This window comes from Tigriopus californicus, chromosome 2 (genome assembly GCF_007210705.1).
Source record: "Tigriopus californicus strain San Diego chromosome 2, Tcal_SD_v2.1, whole genome shotgun sequence".
Taxonomy (NCBI): Eukaryota; Metazoa; Arthropoda; class Copepoda; order Harpacticoida; family Harpacticidae; genus Tigriopus; species Tigriopus californicus.
The window spans coordinates 5576294-5596081 of NC_081441.1; the positions used below are offsets into that span (position 1 = coordinate 5576294).

At 40.9% G+C, this 19788-nt stretch overlaps 1 protein-coding gene across 3 annotated transcripts in view; it reads right to left on the reverse strand.

Moving 5' to 3' along the window:
• LOC131893670 (cAMP-specific 3',5'-cyclic phosphodiesterase-like) overlaps positions 1–19788 on the reverse strand; it is a 49668-nt gene that overhangs the window by 18890 nt on the left and 10990 nt on the right. The window contains exon 1 of one of the 3 annotated variants that reach the window (XM_059243776.1): positions 10282–11069. The exons of 1 other annotated variant lie outside the window; for it this stretch is intronic. In XM_059243776.1, coding sequence (XP_059099759.1) covers positions 10282–10712 — 431 coding nt within the window. In that variant the 5' untranslated portion in view covers positions 10713–11069. Of the gene's footprint in view, positions 1–2924; positions 3378–10281; positions 11070–19788 lie in introns of those variants that run through there. One more of the 3 variants, XM_059243777.1, reaches the window with a different exon arrangement.

The window sequence follows — 19788 nt, forward strand, 5'->3', positions numbered from 1 at the left end:
TGGAGCCATAATATCACAATGCTCACAAGCTTGGAAAAGACGAATGAAGGGCAGGAGTAAGGATTGTGAAATACCACTTTTGTGTCTGTAGGATGAGGGCCAGGATAATGAATTATGTATGAATTACCGCTGCCAAATTCAGGGTCTCTGTAATCCTTCACAGTATTGGACTTTCATTGGTGACTTTGGGGATTTTCTACAACAGATAACTTTTGGGCAAGATCCTGATTGTGCCTCCATTGACAATGGTTGCATCCCCTGTTGAGGTATACCTATACTTATTGGAGCATTTATTTGTCTTGATTATTTCGTCGAATAATAAACACCTTTACGATTCCTAGTCGTACGAGTGATCCAAATTCGTTTCTGGAGCACCTTGAAGCAATCAAATTCATTTTGAGGCAATCAGATTCATTTAGGTATATGGGAAATTGAGTGAAATGTCTCAAGTGAAGTACTTGAATGGCAATTCTCAGATTGATGCGGCGGTTTAGTCGTAGTATTCATCAATTGTACATCTACGTGAAAACTAATATCAACCATATTTAATTGCAAGATGCTGATGGATTCTCCATATAGTAAACCTACAGGCATTTTTCGATCACAGTTTTGATTTTACTCGTTCAAAGATATTGATATTTTTGACATCTTTCTCTCTTTGTATACACTTCGTGTTTGATGGGTACATGGTAACTAAACAAAACTAAACAACATCACAATGGCGGATTACTATCTAGAGATTTGTTACGAGAGCGAGATGATCATAACAAAGCAAAGCAAAGATGACAAAAGAAGAAGAGTCTTGTGAAATGATGTTCCAAAAGACATTTACTTTTGAGCCTTAAGAGCAATCAGTTTCCAACTGTTCAAAATGCTTGACCGTGGGGTTAATCATGATTTTTTGCCAAAAAGTCCAGGTTTGACTTAACTTCCGCTGATTCGATATGTATAGGATCTAATTGTTCTTCAGCTCCAACGAGTGATGCGAGTTCCTTGAGTGTACAATTCAAACCGGAAATTTAGTTTCTTCAAGACGAGAACTTATATTTAACTCACTAATTCATTTTCAATCTCGCCTTTACCTCTTATGCCTTTTTCTTGTGTTATGAGCTTTTACCGTCATCAAATCAGCTGTTGAATCCATCGGCATCAAGATTACCATGCAGTAAACCAACGCTCGTCACGGAACAAGGACCCAAAATGTAATGCCACTTGCGGTCTCTTGGGTGCATGTTTATCTATTCATAGTTGGTAGTTAGTTGAGTGATCTAGATGGAGACGGTATTGATTACAGTACGCAACTGCATATCTACAGTACACGTTTGGCAGCAAAACGAAAGAGGCTGAGATCATGACGTGTACAACCAATTTGTGCAATAAAGCATTCATTTTCCGCAAAAACGGGAGGAATTAAAGAACTAATATCCTTGAAGTTATATGAGTGAGCAAACATTTTTCTGATGTATCGAAAAAAGTTTAAATCTTATGGAAATTGTTTGATTCATTCTGTGGATAAAGCCCAACTAACCAATGCAGTATTTCAACCAAAATTGCCCCCAAATTGAAATCAACCCTGACAAGAAAATGAAAAATAGCTTTCACGCGGAGGCGTTTTCTGCTCAGCAGTTTCTTGATTTTTTCGAAATCAAATTTCGTTTGTTGGATGAGCACTCTTTGTATCTCGCATAGACCCGTGAATCGCACAATAAACTGCAAAATTTTCAGGGAACAGTTCTCACGAAACCAGAGATGAAGCACTGCTTCATTTGATACTTTCAAAAACTGACCATTTCAACTATCACATGATAATCCCCAAACTCATTTTGAGTAGCTGTCGGCCTCGCTATGTACGAGTGCATACCCCAAGTACAGTACAGTATACTTCATCAAGCAAGGGGGAGGGGGGGGGGCTGGATTTTTCTCATTAACAAGCAACAACACCATGTTTGCCACAGTATTGGGCTTTAAAGCTATTCAAGGACACTTTCAACAGACCCCCGCCAATATTATTTGGCTGACTTGGTACTTAATAGCCAGTCCAATCCCACTACTGTACATACGTGGTACATGGCCACACATGAATGTGGACGAATCTCGATACTCGCAGAGCATGGTAGTCAGCTAGCTAGCTAGCCAGCCATGAATACATGGTTGGATGGATGGATGGATGGACTGGACATTCGAGATTGGTTCAGAGAATTGGGTCTGATCTGACGATCACATAGTGCGGAGAACCATTACGGTCTTGGTGGGGAGCCAGCAACCTTGATATGAGCTGAGGAAAAAAAGAGAGGGAGTAGGGAGTAAATCCCATGCCAAGGTTAGGGGGAGCTGCTAGAGTTTCGTCCATTGGATCAAACCACTCGACAAGTGGAAATATTAGGCACATTGGCCACTAATGATCCATCCCAGATAAGCACGGCTCCAACGCTGCATGTGTCATATCCAGATTTATCCCATTACCACAGTTTGGTTTGTTTGTTTGTTTGTTTGTTTGTTTGTGTATTTGCTTGTTGCCAACCTTCACATGGCTCTTACTTCTACATATGTATGTAGACCGCCAGAGTTTGGAGTGAATACTTCAGACGACCTTTGGACTTTAGAGAAACCATTTGGACAGAAGATATCAAGTTCCAACTGGCTATTGTTTTATTTTCTGATGGGAAGCTGTCGTGATTAAGGCGAGATAAAACAAAACTGCCAAGAACTTATTCGCCAGATCAGATCGTGGAGTCTGCAAAAAGTAGAAGCGATCCGGTTTTTTGTGCACCCAACTCCCAAGCCACTCCATCTAGGTAAGCAATTAATTTCAACCGATAGGAGCACAAAACAATGATTACCATCGTTATTTGCAGTTTGAAATCAGGATATCCTTCATATTTCCTAAAGGCATATACTATTGCACATTGATTGTAAACACTTACAAGTAGGATATTCGTCGTTGCTCGAAATTGACTGGAAAAGGATACGAGGGTCTTCGAGACGTAGCGGAATCACTGAAGCACCGATTCACAATCGATCGACGTTTAAACGAGGATCGAGACACTCCAGCACTATTATTGATGTTAGCTGCATGACTAATGCTCGTTGTAATGGCATTGGCTGCGGCTTCGAGTGATTTGGTTTCACTCCTGTTGCTACTCGGAGGATTCATCTTGAGAATCGATTGTCAGAGATGTGTTCATCCGGACGGCATTTTGACGACTAACTGGCCCCGCCTGCTGCCTCACTCAAAATCCGACGAGGGACTGCTCGTCACCAGTTGTGAACTGGAAGAGGGCAGAGTCGTCGTCCATCTCATCTTTCGCCTAATTGACCAAAGAGACCCTTTCAAGTTCCAAAGCCAATGCATCTTCTTAACCACCACTCTGATGATGAGCTGAACTGCAAATCTTGCCGCACACACAAAAAGAGGGCCTTCTTTGTATGTACGTAGGTACGTATGTACGCACGAATGTACATACTGTAGTAAATGTCGTAATGAAGGACTGAGTGACGGGCGGCATGATAAGGGATACAAAAAGAACCACAAGAGGACCCGTCGCCCAAGTCAAAGCCCAACCCAGAGAGAGATAACTATAATCAGAGGATTGCACGAGAGGGTTGGTGGCTAGGCCAGGACATTTTGGTTGTGACACTACTTCAGCCGCTAAATTCAACCGGAGATTATGATTTTGAAGTGAAACTTTAAGGACACTTGGATGTGGTTTTCTTCTAATTTTCATCATTTCCAATCATTTATCTTTTCTCATACTTCATTTAATATTTTCAATCGCTTTGATTCATATTTTTTCTTTGTTTACTTGTATGCACCCCTCTCCATGCAATAAATATTTTAGTTGTAAACAAACTTCTAACCTGGCTGCATAACTTTCAGTAAAGTGGGGGTTTAAGAGGTTTCTAACATACATGCAAGTATCAATAAATATGCAGTTTAACAAAGGGGGAATCACTAACGCAATAAAAAGTGGCATTATAGCCCAAACTTTGAATGCATCACTATTTACTAGCATTAGAGCATCCCTTAAAGAATAAAGCGTTGACAAAAAATTGGGAAGGGCCTCGCTCTGTGACTGTTCATTCATCTTGCTAGTTTAAAAGAGTTCTTCCTGAAGCAAAGCGTACCAATGGTGAGACGAGCTTTGAAACAGAGTTTAGGGGGCCAATACACAAACGTCGTTGAAGTTGAAAACAAAGGTCGTTTCAAGGTTGACTTTGGTGCAATATAATTAGATATTCAATAGCTACCCTGAAAACTCCAAACCAAATTGGTATCAAATTGACCGAAAATTCCTGGCAAATTGATGCGACAAAAGAAAGGATATTGATATTGGCGACACGATGCCAAGGGATCAATCAGTACAACAAACCAAGTTAGAATTGTGATTTGTTTCTAAGTCATATTTACTCTGCGGACTCAAGATTCACTAGCAGTCTGTGTTTGAAAGATAAAACGTGCCCGTTTCTAAACCAGTGTTGGTTCATTGCTTAACTGCATGCTCTGTGAGACAGGATAGACTAAAGAACAAACAAAAACAGCATAGTTTACTTGCAGAAACGCGATCATTATTTATACGGTTTACTTTGATGAGCCATCAATTTCAGACAAACCTTTAAATTGTAGCTATGTTTTACATTTTCGGTTGAAACGTTCAATTGAAGGAGCTCAAAACTATATACATTGGTCCGAAATAATTCTGTTGTTACCATTAACTCACTAAATGGTTTCCCCAAATGAAAAATTGAAAAAGAATGCTTGTCTTCGATAATATTCGCAACCATTTTATCCATTGGCCCCTAACCACACAATTGAACCCTCACATGACTCAAACGCCCAGAATTGGCCTGATACTTAGGATACATACCATCTCTACTTTGGTTTAAGGCAGATGGAATGTAGTTCTCGTAGTTGTTAGGGTTGAGTTCGAGTCGCGTCGAGCGTTGTCGAATGTCGCCTGGGATTAGGTATGTGGTGGGGCCCATTCCTAGCTTGCTGCTTGGTTAGTTAGTTGTCAGCTCGGCTTCTGTCCCTGTTGCTGGCTACTAGCAAGTAGACTACTTTGATGTGTCTTAGGCGATGTCCGCCAAAAGGATGATGGTTGGTTTGAACGTGGAATTCACTGATACAAAGCGACGCTTGACGACTACTCTTGATTATGATGCTATGGGTTGGTTTCGGCATGAACCAACCGTACGTGTCGCAGAGAGGGCGCAATGAAGTGTACAGTACCACATATGCTCAATGTACACAGCTGACCGGGGCCCAAACAGGGCCTTTTTTTAGATCAATGTTTGAATTCAATGGCATTTTGGCTCAAACCAAAAACACAATGGTCGTCTCTGAAACCAATCTTCAGGTCTCCGTAATATGAGAGCGGAGGTGTTTCGAAGTTTCCATATCAATGATCAAATTTGAAGGAGTACCCAACACCCAGCAGAGGGTGGAAGACCATGTGTGACTTGGGTAACCAACGGACCAACCAACCAAACTACGACTGGTGGGTTGGGTATTTGGTAAAAGAGTTTTTTGTATGAGCATTCCAAACACTAGACCCAAGAATGAAAAGGTGTGCTCGAGCATTAACTTTAAAGTGGCAATAGCTCGTGGAAAGATGAGGAACTCAGGCGAGCTCGATAAAAAACACACCAAGAAGCTGTCTCTTCCGGGCTGCCCCTTTCAATCAAAATGAAGACTGAAAAGGCTCTTTGTGATTCTCATCCAAAAAAAAAAAACCACCGATGTGGCGCATGTACGCGTAGGTACTACAGTACAATGTCCAATGGCTTCAAATTCATGCTTAACTTGTGAGTAATCAAAGTGAGCTGACGAAAAGAGATTACCATAGATGCATTAATGTCATCCTGTGTCATTTTCCAAGAAAATTTTAGCAATGGCTGAGCTTGAAATATTTTCAATGAAGTCTCGAAAATCGGGCCTTACCTTTAAAAACCAGAAATTCAATCATGATGCCCCAAGGACGACTAATCTAAAATGCATTCGCAACTACCTCCTTACGAAATGACCGGCCAAAACCCATCCTACATCACGTGAGAGTTTACCTTTTTATGTACCAGTCCACCAACTGTAACCAATCATTTAAACAGTCCATTGTTCTTCTCATTACCATATCTTTCAGTATACTTTTTAAGTCCATCCAATTCTCCTCATAAAGCAATTGAGTGGTCTTGAATTGACATTAAATGTATCTGGATAAGTACGGTATCTACAATTGGATGTGAAACATAAGACAGGAAATTGCGCCTTGGTCCACTAGATGGCATCGGCATCTCGACCATGCTCCCTTCCTGTCAAAATAGAAATGCTTCTTTCTCTCTATCTACTATAAGTGTAGGTGCGTAGGTCGTATGTGTACTATGTGTCACTGAAAGTAAAATAAGAAAGACCTAACTCAGTAAACAACCTCTGTAATTTCGCTGGATGCCAAAGGTGAGTTGTTAGAAATGCACAGTCGAGGTAATCCTGACATCTCTGGATGTAAGGCGGAACTGGTTCTTATTCCCTCCTTTTCCGTTGAGAGTCTCCACCACCTGGATAGAAATTACACTTTGAGCCCCGCCTAACCACATACACTCTCTGTTCTCGTACTATGATAATATATCTGGTTTGTTTTTGTTCCAGACGTCTGCTAGCACTATCTTGGATGGGTCGAACAATATTTCATTTGACCCACCCAAGAAGGACGAATTGCACGGAGACTTCGCTTCTGTAAGGGCATTCATCTGCGCCTTTTCCTTATACTGGATCGCAATTAAGCCACTGAATTTTCCTTGATAAGATTGATTAGGTACGAGTTGAAGGAACTCACATGTCAAGTTATAGTATGATCCGGGCTTTCGTTGACGAGTACCAGTCAATCCAAGTTTAGGTTTATCTTTGTATTAGCGGGAGTCATTCGATGGAAAATTGACACCACAATCGTCCAAAAGGACGATCGTGTTGACACAGGTTCGTGGATCGTAACCAGGACTGTACGTAGTACGACTGTACGACTGTAATTGCTCTCACTCCTATAAAACTCATTCAATCGCTTTGAAAATACACACCTAGGCTTTAAATCATCAAACGCAAAGCTGGTTACAAGATAAGCTCATTGGCTTGGCTAGAACCGGAAATGATGCTTTCGACGAGAGCTTCTACATGTTCTGCATCCATGTTTTCCGTCATCCTTGATTCATCCAAAAAGTTAGGCCAAATGCTGGACCAAACCAAACACTCGGACAACTCGTACAACTCGTACAAATCCGTTTTAAAAGCGTGCCAGAAGAGACCTGATGCGTGGCAAAGGTTACATTTAGGGTTTCTTTCACAATTCAAAGAGGTATACGTACTGTCAACGATTTATAATGGCAATAGAGATGCTTTTTAAAGCATCTTTAATTTACAACCGAGATGTTAGGATTGCCTCGACTGCGTATAGCACAATCAAGTTCGACAAGGCGAAATGAAGGTATTGTAAAATCGATATTCGGCCATTGTTGATTAAATGGAAACTAAGTACGAGGTGCTTTCGAAATCAAAATGAATTTGCTTTAAAACTTTTGAACCACTGTGACCGTAAAGTTCTTGCCCTTTTATAAAACTAGTAGAAATGATGAACAGACTGAGTAACTCTCTTCATTTAGCATCCAGTGTAATCACCTTTCAATTGTACAACCTTTTCCATTTAACTCTGATATAGACGCAACTAAGGACAGAAAGATATTTAGCTCAATCCCAGACCATAATACTTTTTGAAACCACTTCTCAGGGTGTTTTTTTCTTTTTTTTTTCTTCTTTTTTTGCGGACTTCCTTACCGCTGTTTGGATTGGAATCCCAGCAGTTCAAGACGAGATATTTATTCATTTATATGTATTGTTTGATCGACCAACGAATTCGTGTTGGCTGATCTGGCTAACCCTTAAATATAAGGTTGATCAGGAATTTTCGTCAAAAACTTGTCCAAGCCTGACTTAAATCCTGCTACTGGATCAACGCCTACATACGACTTACGCATATTTGAAGGGAGAAAATTGATCAATGTTTGGTGGAAAGGGACGGTCCCATCAAACTGACCCTCATTTTAAGGACCTGATAAATTTTCGATGGAAACCTTAGTCAGGGGAAAATCACAAGGACACGCCTGTTTCCTCCAGAAGTGATGAAAATTCGTTTTCAGGGCTTTTGACCATTAGAAGTGGAGCACCATCTTGCATAAAAATCACTGTTGAAGTTGAGGAGGTTAGTTTCCTTTGAGTCAATGTGCCTGTGGGCTTGTGGTGAACTTCCTTTTCATAGCAGTGAGGCCTACTTTGGACAAAGTCTCATCCTGGTATATAGAGTTGGGCATTGACTTTGGTGTTTTGAGGATTGAAATATAAATCAGACGCTCCAAAAGAGCCAAACATTGCCCAACCCATGAGAGCCCAAGGTCGTTCATTGAGTTTGGAGGAGGAAACAATTGGAAAGGGCTTTCTTCTGACCACACTATTCAGTTCCAATCTGCTCCGGAAATAAGTCCGGGATATTTTTTGTCACTGACGAAGGTTAACGTGACCTTTTTCAATGTTTCAGTAAAGAGGGGCTTTGTTTGATGCCCATAGCCATGGACGTCCAAGTGATGCTTCAAATGAACCCTCTGGTGCTCCCTACCTACCGATAATCCCTTTTGGTTAGCCTAGCTAACAGTTTTCAGGTGCTCTGTACATAGTCTCTCTCCCAAGTTCAGGTTTAGCACATGCTTGATCACTCCTGTCACAACCTCGGGACGACCGGATAGTGGGTAGTCTTGGAGGCTTTTATCAGCCCAGAGTTTAACAGTGCGCAATGAGATCCCCAAGGTCTTAAAAGTAGCTAGTTAAGTCACATTCCAGCCTCAATCCTACCAGCCAAACGGCCTTTGGGGGTGTCTTTGGTGCCAAGCGGTATTTCATGTTTTCCAAAGACGTGATACTTTGGCAACTAATACACCTTGGCAGCAACAGCTATTGTACGGTTGTGTTAATTGGAATTGCCCTCTTAAATTTTGATAATATCTATTACGTGTCTTTGGTTACCCAAATATCTACTTTTTTCTCAGGAGCAGTGCATATGAATATGAAGCGAGAAATATAAAATGCCAGTGGACTTCAACGGTGCGAGAACTTTACGGTCACAGTGTACTAGGTTGTCAAATTGAAATAGGCTTCCATTTATTTTGAGCAACTGTTGATGAACTCAATTTCTACTATGAGCTGACCAAGATTGAATAATTTAAGGCATTTGCCCGGGCATTTTGACGCTTACCATGGCATAACTCAATTATACATTCCAAGAAATTTAGATCAAAAAGCTTCTGGACGCCATCTATGTTGAAAGTGACATGAATATTTAGAGAATTGGCAGACGGATAGGACTACGTAGAAACTGTTTGATCGTCTTGGCGTTCTTCCCCGCCTTTGCAAGGCCGAAAATAACATCAGGCGAAAAGAAAATAGTTCAATAATGGTGAGTGCTCTCAAAAAACTGAATCTATCAAGATATGTGTTTAAAATTGACCGAGCCATATTTTAATTTAACCTACTAACAAATGAATAAAAAGATACGAAGCGAACGAATTTTGATTTTGAAGGCATATCGTACTTTCATTTTCGGAAGAACGGGAACTCGTAGCACTTTCGGTAAAGTAGGAAGATGCTCTCCAGGTGCGTAAAATTGACCGTAGGACTTCTTGGATAATGGTAATATGTGAAATCTAAACCTTATTATATGACAAGAAAATCACTCGCAAAGATTTTCTACTGAATATCCTACCAAAGCCATTTTTCATCGGATGCGATCCATTGGAAGTGGCAATCCTAGCTGTCGGTCAGCTGTGTGTGAACGTCCAGATGACAAAACGACTATGATGGTATGAGATCTTGAAACGTATCGGAATTCGGGGAACAGATCTCTTTCAGTTGACAATATGAAATGTGATTATGAACTCAATAAAAAAGAAGTTGAATTTTGCCACCTCTTGGATGGGTGGTGGTAGTGGTCATAAATCAGTGCCCACGTCACGCTCCCATGAAAAAGACATTGGTTACTCTCTTAATGACCGTTTCTGGTCAATCAAAATATCAGGCTCCTACATGGCCACGTACCAAGATGGGATTGAGAACTCGGTAAAATTTGGGCATATAGGATACCCTTTAGGAATATAATATCAATTTCAATTCGCTCTTGGTTGCACCCCCGATTTTGAACTGCTCAACCCTGTATCATTCACGCGACTCCAACGTTTTGTCCCACGACACCGTACCTGTTGAGGTGATTGTTGCTGCCTCCGGAGTCGCCGTCTTCGTTGATGGATTCCAAATTATTAAAGTCTCTATTCACAAGCACGAATTGAGGCCGACCTCCATGTACATTGGGCAAGCTCCGTGATCGATCCCGTGCCCTTTTCAAGTTCAAGTACGCTTGCAATCGAGACTCCTCTTCCCGGGAGTCCTTCATCGGCGACACAGGTATGGTCTCATAGAGATCATCCCAATCGTTGTCCCCGACCGCCACTCCCGGAAAGTCTTCGGAGTTGGTGTCTGGCTGGAACGTCACTTCGGGGTGGTTCATGGCGTTGGTTGAGACCACACCCCCACTACTGTTCGAGCGTTTCCGAGCGAGTGAACTTTTTCGAGGCGCGGCCTCCAACTCTCCGTCCCGATTCTTCGTCACTACAATTTCGGGATGATCCATGGTGGTGATGATGGTGTTGGCGATGTTATTGTTGTGAGAGAGACTAATAATTGTAATGATCGATACCGGGTGTTGACACAAGGGAAGTAATGTGGACTAACCAATTTGCATATCTCTCTGACGATGCCGATGAATTTGGATGCTGTTGGTGAGGATCGCAGTAGAACTCGCACTAACTAACCTCAGTCTCGGCCTCTGCAACACTACACGTCCTCATGTCAATGTAAGCACTGGGAATCTCTTCCCGACGCCGACTCACTTAGCATTGAACCTACAATAAGTATGGATGGATGGATAGATGTATGTATGCATGTACGTACTTACGTACATACTACGTCCCTCCTTACGTTGTACCTATACTATGTACGTACAAGCACTCGTGCATGTACAGTACTGGGTACGTAGATGTGTGTCGCACGTTGTACTCGTCATGTAGCCTTTGACGGCAAAATTTGTCCGTCATCACGAAGGAAGGCGATAACACCTCGGGTATCTCTTAATGTGCCCAGATCGCCGCTGGCTCTCCAATTTTATCACCCAGAAATAATGATTTGCAATCCACAAAGCACACACCTCCTTGCACTCCATGAGATCAGCGGATTACATTCAAATTGGGTGGGGAACACACACTACTGCACACACAGTTTTGGCCCAGAGCTTGTGGCCTTTGTGGCCTTTAAGGCTTTGAGCCCGTACCGAGGGACTCATACTGACGAGCAAGGACTCCGCCCCGGAAATGTCAGTTTGGCCCCAGATTGCGATAGCCTTCGTTTTTGCCCACAGGAGGAAAAAGTGGAAGTCAATCAGCGGCCAAGACATTGGAGCATCACTTTGCGTTTCTGTATACAAAGCAAGATTTATACTCTTTTGCGGTGCTTTGAATTGGCACTAGACCCCGCCAAGGTTAGGAAGAGTCAGGATGAAAGGGACGGAGGGAAGAAAGAAAGGAAGGAAGATAGGGAAGCCAATGGAACCGAACAAGACTCTCAAACTTCCACCTACTGTACGAGTGTATGGAGGTAGTATAGGTACTGTAGTAGGTAGAGCTAGAGGCCACGTCCATACAGTCAGTAAAGTAAACAAGAGTACGCCGTATAAATACCTTTCAAGGCACGTTCGCATCAATCATGCAACAGAAATGTCTGACCCTGACTGTTACAACTTTCTTGCCCTAATAATTCACCAACATCCTTAGTAATCCTTTGACGTTTGGGGATAACGTCAAGTTTCTCCATGTTGAATCATTAACAACAAGTGGGCCAAGTTGCAATCTCGCTATCTTTGTGTTAGTATATGACCTCGGATTTAACGGGTAAAACACTCGCAAAACAATCAATGATTGAGCGTCAAAAAAAAAGTCAGCCCAAGAATGGCGACGAATCGAACGACGACTTCAGGAGCTTTGCAAAATCGCTTCTATATTTGCATAGGTTGTATGAATTTTATCTTCGAATCCAAGGACACCTAGTAACAACATCCAAATGAAAGCAGTTTCCTCTGCGGTCAACCAGTTGTTTGATGATCTCTAACTCTTTGATAATTAATCAAGAAATGTGCCCTTCTGCAATTTCGTCCCACATGACACTAAAAAGCACAGCTCTCAGCCAAGTTCAAAGATGTTGTTTTGGTCTCGTATAATTTATCAGTAAGTCTGCATACCACTAATGGAAACCGAACAGAAATCCTAAGACTCATGTTATCTGAACCGCCTCAATATTTGATGCTTTGGCAAAGCTTTCCTGTCTCTGCTTGAGTTGCTCAGAATTTGAGCATTTAAGTTCTTCGAAATTGCACAATATTATGATTTCATGGTTGTCATCTAACAATCGTGATGGCACTTATCGAAAAGAAATGGGAACACCCGATTCAGACTCATGAATGATTCATGGCAAGCCGCTAACGCGGTCAAAAATGACGATGTCACTGGCATTAAAAATGAGAAATATGAACTTAAAGCTATGTTGATCAGTGAGAGTGCCAACTAATTCCCCCAAATCATGCATTGAAATATGGGCTTTCATAACATCATCATTTATCTGTAGGAAGCGGAAGATTATTTCTTAACCTCGCAGCAACAGTAAACAGTTATATTCATGTCATGTACGTATGTAAATGTATGTGTAATTTGGAATAACATTAGGGGTCATAGATTCCAAATCTTCCTATGCAACAAATTAGTGGGTACTTTTATCGTTAAAAGGCGATTAAAACCTTTAAAAAGAGCTTAGCTGAATTGTTGCAGATTATGAGATTTTTTAAAGCTCTCCTTGAGCTATCAAAAGTGTTTGGCTGGTGTTATGCGGTCAAGAGAAACTAAAACTTCTTAAGCCCCGGGACGTCGATTTTCAATTTCACCCACTTTTCCTCTTCCTCGCATACAACGGAGTTCAGAGAGTAACAAGAACAAAGGAAGGAGAATACAAAAAATGCTAAAGTAAGTTAATGTGGTACGGAATCTAACGGAAACACAACAGTTATTCGATCTTAAACGTGTTCGTTTCGTATTAGAGATATTCTTATTTGGGAGGATGAAGCGTGAATTCAAATAAGGTGGCAGGATTTTGCATGTTATTGGGCTCCCTAGTTGCCCACTTGGTTGCCCTTCTCTCTTTAAAGAAGATCATGTCCTAGACCTGATTGATTCACTTACAACCTTTCTACCCATTCCGATTTGAGAGCCCTTCTAACTTGGTGTTTCAACTTTGTAAAGATGATCATAAAACATCCAATTGGCAAATTATGATTTTTCAAAACATTGGAGGGTTTCCTAGCCACTCAATTCATAATTTAAATTTGCACTTTACTATGACGCCTAACCTTGTCCCTTCAAATTTGACTTAAACATCACAGAAATGGTTAGGAAAACCAATGTATCTTTTAAGGTTTCAAGTCTCCAGCCCATTTTGGAGGTTATTCATACCAATCCAAAAAACCAAGTTGTATCGTCCATTTCCCGGAATGATGAAAATTCCGTCTCCTGTTATTCAACTAAACTTTCCTTAAGCTTATGACACTGGCATTCTATCCTCGTCGCCAGTGAAATAACGCAAGTTACAACAATTAGGACCTTTATTGAATAAGAAAGTACTAGTGTTGAAAGGGAGAGGTTGTTTATAGACATTGTTTTAGTACATGGTCGTGCGAGGTTTAAGATGTAAGAGTGTCATAAAACTTAATTTATTCTTTTGACCTTTTGAAAAGCTCTTTACTTGAGGATGACTTTTGTGGATTTTAATAGTAAGGAAATAAAAAGAAAAGGAGCGTTAGAATTGAAGCCTTGTTATTCTGTACCTCACCAGTCAAAATCGATGCACCTTGAATTAATGGGTACTTATTTCTTGGATGCGTTTCTGGACATGGGTTAGTTCAGATAATGAATCCAAAAGAGGAAACAGGACTATGACCACTTAAATAGAACGTGCCTGTGTGAAAATAAATTATGGAGCGAATGGGGGGGTAGACCTGGGACTATTTTGCCAACAGATAAATCTTTATTGACACATATTCAATTGTGTATTTTGTCAATAGTGCCTAAACATGTGGAAATGTTGATTAAAACAAGGAAAGTTGTGGCCAATGATCAAAAACAGCTGACAAATCTCAAAGGTATTCAAATATCGGTTTTTTTCTACTTCCTATCAATCTCAAATGCAAAATTATTTACAAGATTTCCTATGAAATTGGCCACGTATGCGAGAAATGTGAAAGGGAAGGTGAGTAAGAAAAAAGTATCAAAGGCCCCCCATTTCAACACCTTCAATTTGAACCAACAAAACTGAGCAATTGCCATGATGGCTTGTCCAATTTGAAATTATAATGGATTAGAATGTACTTTCAAAATCCTCCCGTAAAAGTACGAAAAATTGATGAATGTCAAGCTGAATGTAAACCCCATTTCTCTCGCTAACAATACATTTAATGCATAAGGCCCCTATACACATGCAGCCTAATCTTTTTTGAAAATGGAAGTTAATCATGAATGTAATTAACTCGCCTATTCTCAAAGTATAAGAAGACATAATCCTGCTAGACTGTCCGATTCTCTCACAATCAATGATGAGGGCGCTATGAAACTTGACCTCTATCAAGCCAGACAGGAAAACAAGGAATGGTCCATGACGTTAGAGGTCGCGTGCAACGAGCTAGGTGGCATGAGTTCCAATTTGTAAGATTCTATGTTTTAGGTTTGTACCCATTATATGAATCATAGATCACCAAAATCAATATTTCCCTCAAAAGCATCCCAATGCGCAACATTTTTTTTGGATCATTTTCTAGGTCTAAAGAATGATTGATCAGCACCGATCAGAATTCAAGTCATTTCTAGCAAACTAATTTGCACTTCCAGGATTGATGGGCACAGGATGAAACAGAACAAGGATAAGTTTCTCAATGAGTGTTTTTGTTAGTCGATAGCTTCTACGGAACTCAATGATTGGCCACAAAGTTGACTCCTGCATGAGCTGAACTGAGCAGAATGGGCCCGTCAAAAACACTTGGTTCCTTACACTATAATTTATTAGCGTCCTAGGACTTCCCTGCCGTCAATTGTGGTGCCGATGATCCTGGGTCACCAAAAAGGGACATACAAGTTTAAAGAGATATAGAATTAGGATATCGATTAGGTTATTGTATCTAGCTTGTTAGAATCCATCAGACCATTACAGAGCTGGATGGCCTTACATGCATTGACTATAGAATCACCTCAAAATTTTGCACAAAACTAGTTAACTGCAACCTCTGTGTCGATGGCAGACGTCGAGATCACGTTCGAGGTTTTGACACCAGGGTGAGCTGGGGAGGAGATGTCCCAAAAAGAAGAGCTGATTGGCTTAGAACTGCCGACACAGGTAGAACGAAAGCACTCGCCTCCATTGAGGTCTCCGAACCAATTGGGTTATGAGCCATCCTTGCACAGATACCTAGCCATGTCATGTGCGCCTTTTCGCAAGTATCAAAACCCAATTTTCAGGGCCATTTGAATTTACTATTGATCAAGAACTTGACATGGGCATTGATAAATTCAAGGGATTAGTTAGCTTTTTCTTTAGGGTGGCCAGATTTTGGGAAGTCTCTTAAATTTGGAAAGTTATAGATCCGCTATTTCCAAGTTAGCCCCTTTTTAATAATTTTAACTTTGAAGCAGCCTACTTAATAACCAGACTTTTTTAATTGGCAAAATTTAGCTCAAACAATGAAGTCCAACTCTCTTCTTTCTCGGGCTCCATCATTCTTCATTTTGCTGCTCAAATATTTGTAGGGAGTATGTAGGCGTTGATCCAGTAGCAGAATTTAAGTCAGACTTGGACAAGCTTTTGACTAAATTCCCTGATCGACCTTATATTCAAGGGTTATCCAGATCCGTCAACTCTAATTCGTTTGTCGATCAAATAATATACGAAACTAAAAGTTAAGTAGAATGAGGGACCCTGAATTCAGAGACCCGCAAGGTTTGATAAGTAGCTTCATTTCAAAAATGTAAACGATCAATAGACCTAAAAAGTTTCCCAACATATTTTGAATTGATGCATTTTATAAGAAAGAGTACTATCATGACAAGCATCATTGAATATTTTCTTCCAGGGCGCTGCCAAATGTTACTTGAAGGCAAGCTGATTCATGGATACTGCATTTTAGATTGTTACTAACATTTCGGTTACTTTCAAAATCCTTTCTGAACCCATATTTTCATGAAATAGATTGCTAAAATATCTCATTAGATTATTCAGATTAACATTCCCACATGTGAACTTCCTGGGTCTATCAAGAAACAAGTCCCTTTATACTTTTTTTTCTTCTTTTTTTTGGTTTGTTTTTTCACGGGCTTTTCTAACCGCTACAGGGAATGTAATCCCCAGTACTATTAAAATGAAAGATTATAATTCGTCTATTTATTACCTTTCAATTTTTATATGATATTTGGTCTACCAACGAATTTGAGTTGGCAGACCGAGCTAATCCTTGAATGTAGGGTTGATCCGGAATGCTATCTAAAAATTTGTCCAAGTCTGACTTGAAAGATGCTACCGGATCAACAAGGCCTACGTATTCCCTACGAATATCAGAGGGAAGCAAATTAAACAATGAAGGAGCCCGAGAAAGAAGAGATGTGGACTTCATTGTTCGAACTAGCCTGGATTCTCGAAGACTTGAAGGTGCTCTCAAAACGCACATTAAGCCTCTACGGTCACTAGAATTGACCCTAAACCCTGGGTTGGGACAAAGCTCATGGATACTTTTGAAAACGTACAATATCAGATACCTTTCGTACCTTCTCTGAGTACTGTACAATCCCAACCGTTCTAACCTTTCCCAATACGAGAGCTCTCTCATTCCTGTGATGTTCCTAGTGAAACATCTTTGGACTTGCTCGACCTTTTGCAAACCTGCTGAACTCATTGGAGCCCAAATGGGTGAGGCGTATTCAAGATGTGGCTGGACAATCGACTTGTACAGAGTTAGCATCGTGATGCTATCTCTGGACTTAAACGTGCGATATATCCAACCACACATTTGAAAAGCCTTACCCACCTTCAGCTGGATATGCTCATCGAACTTTCCATTATTTTGGAGGACTACACCTAGATCTTTCATAGATGAGACCTGCTCAATATCTTTACCTCCATTATCTACGAGTGGAGTATTTAAAGGAGTTGACCCAAATGTCATTGAGCGGAATTTCATTCCGTTCAGGGCCATATTACTCTCAGTTACCCAAGAGTAGATTCGATTTAAGTCCTTTGCAAGGCTACTGGAATCTTGGCCATTCCTACCAGAAACTAACTTTGTATCGTCAGCATAAGAAGAGAGACTGGCAGTGATACTAAGCTTTTGAAGCGGGGCAACGAATATTATAAACAAGAGGGGCCCTAAGATCGAACCCTGGGGAACACCTGACTTGACATCATGTATGTCACTAAGGGATCCCTCAACCTTAACCAATTGCTTCCTACCAGAAATGAAACTTTTTAACCAATTGAGAACCCTGCCTTGGATCCCAATTTCATGGAGCCTGTTAACTAAAAGCCCATGATCTACCTTGTCAAAGGCCTTGGCAAAGTCGAGATAAACTACATCAACTGATTCATGACTCTCTAGTCCCTCAATAACCCGCTCAATATGTTCAATCAGTTGGGTAACCGTGCTAAAATGTGCTCGGAACCCATGCTGGCTAGGAGGAAGGACTTCATGAATATCAAGAAATTCAACAAGTTTGAACTTCATGATCTTCTCAAACACCTTCGCAATATTCGAAGTGAGAGAAATCGGCCTGTAATTACTGGGGAGCGACTTATCTCCCCCTTTAAAAATTGGAACAACATGAGCTAACTTTAGTGAAGATGGAAACTTGCCCTGATCCAAGATGCAGCGCATCAAGTACGAGAAAACAGGAGCGAGAACCAGTGAGCATCTCATCAGAAACTGAGATGTCACACCATCAGGACCAGGAGAGCTGGAAAGCCTCAAGTCCCTTATGGCCTCTAAAGCATCTTGATCTGTGACTACAAGATCATCTAAACGCTCAGCTTGACTAACCATGTCAATCTCAACAGACTCATCTTCAGAGCAATGAGCTGTTGCTTCCGAACTCAGTGGGGTTGAAAACACACTAGAGAACTGATCTCCAAGCATGTTAGCCATAGTCTCTACATTGCTAATGGCTGCCCCATCAACCTCAAAAGGCCCAACAGAGTGTTTCATTTTTCTCTTAGAGTTCGCATAAGAGAAAAATGCCTTCGGATTCGACCTGACCTCCTGAACCACCTTACTCTCAGTTTGTAACTGGTCATATTCGATGGAGGCCTTAATCTTACCCTGAACTACGTCCAACTTTTTTTGGAGACTAGCCACAATTACTGGATTCGAAGTGCTCTTCAGCCTTTTTGCTAGTTTGCAACTCTTTTTGAACAAAGTCTTCCTATATTTTGGAATTTTTGTCCGTGTACCACCTTTCGGAACACATTCAGAGATTGCTAAACTGGAGCAAACTTCCTTAAAAACTGAAACTAACTTATCAATGGCTGCATCTATGGACGATTCCTGTTTCAGAATTGAAATCAGGTCAAGTTCTTCTAATCTTTCTATAATCAACGGCCAATGTTCATCTTTGAACTTGAACTTAGCCAAACCGACCTTTTTGGCCGGTTTTACTCTAGAGCACGCCGGCTTTTGAGTAATGGTCGACCCTATCTCAAGAACATGATGATCTGACAGATTAGTAGGTGTCACATGGACATACTGGATCAGATCAGGGTCATTGGAAAAGGCTATCAGGGTCATTGGAAACTTTACAATGTAATTTGTTGATTATGGTGGTACTTTCTTTTTTGAAGTGCTTTAGTTCAACTTGAGACTGGCAGCAGGCATAAGATCAGTGTGACAACTACATTTCATTGAGAAATACCACACAAATGCAATTCAAATGACAAAAAACAGTTTTAACCCTGTGGAATGAGTTGGTTAAATCCATGGTGGATCAAATTTGTCATAAATATTCAAAGCTTTACCCTATTGTGCAATGCAAACGTGTGAGGTCTCTTTAAAAGCAACTGACTCCCTGTCCGGAAGGTTTCCAAGCAAAGTCAATGTTCGTCAGATTGGTCGAATTTGATGACGTATACTCAACCTCGCTTATCTATGCCTAGAGCATCTATAAGTGAAGAGAACAAGTTTTCGTCTTAAATTGCTGGGATTCCAATCTCAGTAGCGGTAAGGAAGTCCGCCAAAAACCCCGACCTTGAGGTTTTCGCGAGCTGATCATCGGGTCATGCTGGGGTTCTAGGTAGTCTCTACTCACGAGACATCTGATGGCCATTCTACCATCTTCACTTAGTGGATATTTATTATTTCAAATTTACTATTCCTCAGTTCTTACTCCTTTATTGATTTGATTCTGAGCCGCAAACAGCTTTTAGATAGCCCTTGAGTTTGATATTGCCCCCTTGTGATTTTTAGGTTTGAAATGCACATGAGACGCAAAAATTCTGTGGTATAAGATTAGTTCACCGTCTGTGGGTGTGTTTAGCATTAATATGTTACCTTCAGAAAATTCTGGAAGGAGAGTCGAACCGGGTAC